General features: G+C 51.2%; 1 protein-coding gene across 1 annotated transcript in view; it reads left to right on the top strand.

Annotated features, from left to right (window-relative positions):
• The window catches only part of ABHD18 (abhydrolase domain containing 18), a 35,119-nt gene that overhangs the window by 20,707 nt on the left and 11,116 nt on the right, over positions 1 to 3,296 (top strand). Inside the window, exons 8-9 of the mRNA XM_008070498.2 lie at positions 1,897 to 1,986; positions 2,647 to 2,748. Of these exons, the coding sequence (XP_008068689.1) occupies positions 1,897 to 1,986; positions 2,647 to 2,748 (192 nt within the window). The remainder of the gene's footprint in view (positions 1 to 1,896; positions 1,987 to 2,646; positions 2,749 to 3,296) is intronic.

Raw genomic sequence — 3,296 nt, 5'->3', positions numbered from 1 at the left:
TACTCGGAAGGCTGAGGTGGAAGGATCGCTGGAGCCCAGCAGGTCGAGGCTGCGGAGGCCGGGAGCGGCTACTGCACTCCAGTCTGGGTGACAGAGTGAGACTCCAACTCAAAAACAAAAGTCTGTTGCCCAGTTGAACTCCTCAGATCTCAAGTCTGAATGCCTGGCTTTGCTGTCAGTTGGCCAAGGCAGCTGAGCTGGAGAGCGCTTTTCTTGGGCATTGTGCCTCCATGCCCAGCACCGCCAGCCTGTCTCGCTCCTGGAGTGGATGCCTCGTTGTCTGTCTCTGCTCTTTCTCGTTCGTCTGTCTCGACTGCTTTTCTTCCCCCCCCGTAGCTAGAGCGCCTTTCTAAACCCGACCTCCACTCTCTTCTGCTGGCTCCAGCGGTCCCTTGCTTCCCTCTCCTGCCGCACCTCAGTGTCACCTCGGGTTCAGGGAGGCTCGCTCCTGGGGACGCTCTCTACCCCAGCCTCGCCCTGGCTGCGCTTCCTCTCCGTTGTGCTCTCCCTGCTGTGCGGCCCTCGGCCCCAGTCGACTTTCTCCGTGAAGCGGTGGGTGCGTCAGGGCCCGAGCCATGCTTGGGCTCGCTGCCTGGCACGGACTCGTCACTCAGAACTTGGTTAAAAGCAGCAACTGAGCCAGGCGCGGTGACTCAAACCTGTCATCCCAGCGCTTTGGGAGGCTGAGGCGAGAGGATGGCCTGAGCCCAGGGGTTCGAGGCAGCCTGGGCGACTTAGCAAGACCTTATTGCTACAATAATTCGAAAAATAAGCCAAGTGTGGTAGCGCATGCCTGTGGTTCCAGCTACTTGGAAGACTGAGGCAGAAGGATCTCCTGAGCCCAGCAGATCGAGGCTGTGGTGGCTGGGAGCATGTCACTGCACAGCCTGGGTGACAGAGTGAGATTCCAACTCAAAAAAAAAAATAGCAACTAATGAGGTTTTCTCTGGGTCATCAGAGTTATAAAACCAAGTTGAAAACACTGAGCAAATAGCAAAGCCGAGGGTGGAAGATGACCTGCTGTTTCCCCGTTGCGACCGGGGCCAAGGCCGCACGACTCCGCCTGGGCACTTCCTGCCAGGCCTCGCCTTCTCTGCCCAGTCCTAGAAGCTACTGTCCTGGCAGCGTCCCCGAGTCACTGCTTGGGCCGTGCTGCTCCTCCATTCAGACCTCCGTGTTAATTCCTCATCATCTGCTGAACAAAGGGACCTCCAGTCTGGTCCTACTGGTCTGCTCAGTCCTACCTTTCTCCCCCAGCACACCGGCCACCCCAGCCTGTTGACAGCCAGCCAGGAGCGCATGGGCCGCTTCCCTTAGAGACCCTGCATGTACTCTCTTGCCTGGATCCCACCACTATCTTTACATGGAAGACAGGACTCTGTCTCTCACTCCCCAGGAGATGCAGCCATTCCATGAAGCCTGCCTCTGATTCCTCCAGCCAAAGCAACCTTTCCCTTCTCTGAACACTCCCGCTATTTCATGCCCGTAGTGTAATCTGCTTCATGACTCACCAAGCCCTTGCTTGACCGTGGTGGCTTTGCGGTTTGAGCCAGTCTCTGAGTGTCGCGTGCGCAGCCCAGCTGGCACCCACACCTCATGTGCTTGCTCTTGATCTACAAGTGGAAAGCATGCAGGGAAGGGCCTGGAGGCCTTCTGGAGTTTTCTGTTATACTTTATTGCTTTCAGGGGCAATTGTCAGTCTTCGATGAATTTATGATTTTGGCAGTTTGACAGGGTCGTTACACATTCTCACTCGTTTACAGACTTTGTGTTTATGTCTTACTTGACCGGACTACTTACTACACAAAATACTTCTTAATATTAAATATTTTGCATCTTAACGACTAGAAACCTCCAATAAAAGCTCTCTAACCTAACTGTGCTGTTATATTACAGATGGCTTCCTTGGCGGCGTCCAACTGGCCCAAGCCCATGCCATTGATTCCATGTCTGTCTTGGTCCACAGCGTCTGGGGTCTTCACCACGGTAATTCAATTGCAGATAATATTGAGGCAGCTATATCTGATTAAAGGCAATTGTTTTGGGGTTCCCCAAAACCACCCACAGGTTTGATGATTCACTAAAAGGAATCACAGAACACAGCATATAGTCATACACATAGATGGCTGAGGCTTGATGACTGCATGAGGATGCAGCACAAGGAGAAGCCCAGGGGGCGAGGGCCAGAGGAGACAGAGGCAGGCTCTGGGCGTACTTCCCGCGGGTGTCAGTCACGCTGACGTCCTCCAATGGGACATGTTGTGACAGGCGGTGCAAGTGCCATCCCTCAGTGACGCTCCTCGAGCCTGGCGGTCCCAGCTTTTGTCCAGGATCAGTGACTGAGACACCCTCTGCCTGGCGTGTCCCAAAACTTCAGGAGGAAAGCCAGGGTTCGGCAGAAAGAACACTGCTTGTAAAAACAGCGTGGACAGTGACCGCTCTTGTCATCTAGGGAAGTTTTAGATCAGTGTCAAGACTTGTTCACTGGTCAGTTGCCTAGTCAAGGACCGACCTTGCAAGCAGGCTGCAGATAGACAGTCTCAAACCTACTATGTTATTAACAACTATTCCACACAGTAGATCATAAAAGTATTGAGCAAAATACCACGTCATGCAATTTGATCTTAATGCAGTTTATTATTTCAGGGTGTATTGAGTAAATCAGTTAATTGGCGGGAGCTGGAAAAGCAATATTATACCCAGGCAGTGTATGAAGAAGAAATTATTCACATGCTTGAATACTGTGGAGTAAGTATTTTAATTTCTACATAACATCAGAGGGAAAAGTTAATTGTATATTTTATTTATTTATTTACTTTTTTGAGTGGAGGTCTTACTTCGTTGCCTAGGCTGGCGTGCTCAGACATTATCATGATGATCACGGCTCACGCCATCCTCACACCATCCGCAGCCTTCTGGGCCTTCTGTGCTCAGTCAATCTTCCCACCTCAGTCTCCCTAGTAGTTGGGACCACAGGCACCTGCCACCATGCCCAGCTAATTTTTTGATTTTTGGTAGAGGTGAGGTTTGGCTGTATTGCCCAGACTGGCCTCGAACTCCTGGGCTCAAGCAATCTACCCACCTTGGCCTCACAAAGTGCTGGGATTATAGGCGCAAGCCACTGCGCCTGGCCTGTATATTTAATAATAATTCAAATTTTTAAAAGAGAATAGCAAATTTTGTAATTGGTTGTACACACTTTTACTTTTAAAAATTCTTCATTTTAAAATAAAACACAGATAGGCTCGGTGGCTCAGCCTGTAATCCCGCGCCTTTGGGAGGCTGAGGTGAGTGGA

Source organism: Carlito syrichta, unplaced genomic scaffold (assembly GCF_000164805.1).
Source record: "Carlito syrichta isolate Samal-C Ts95f unplaced genomic scaffold, Tarsius_syrichta-2.0.1 Scaffold111640, whole genome shotgun sequence".
NCBI lineage: Eukaryota > Metazoa > Chordata > Mammalia > Primates > Tarsiidae > Carlito > Carlito syrichta.
The sequence above is the reverse complement of the archived record's forward strand: the minus strand, read 5'-3'. Positions and strand labels throughout refer to the sequence as shown.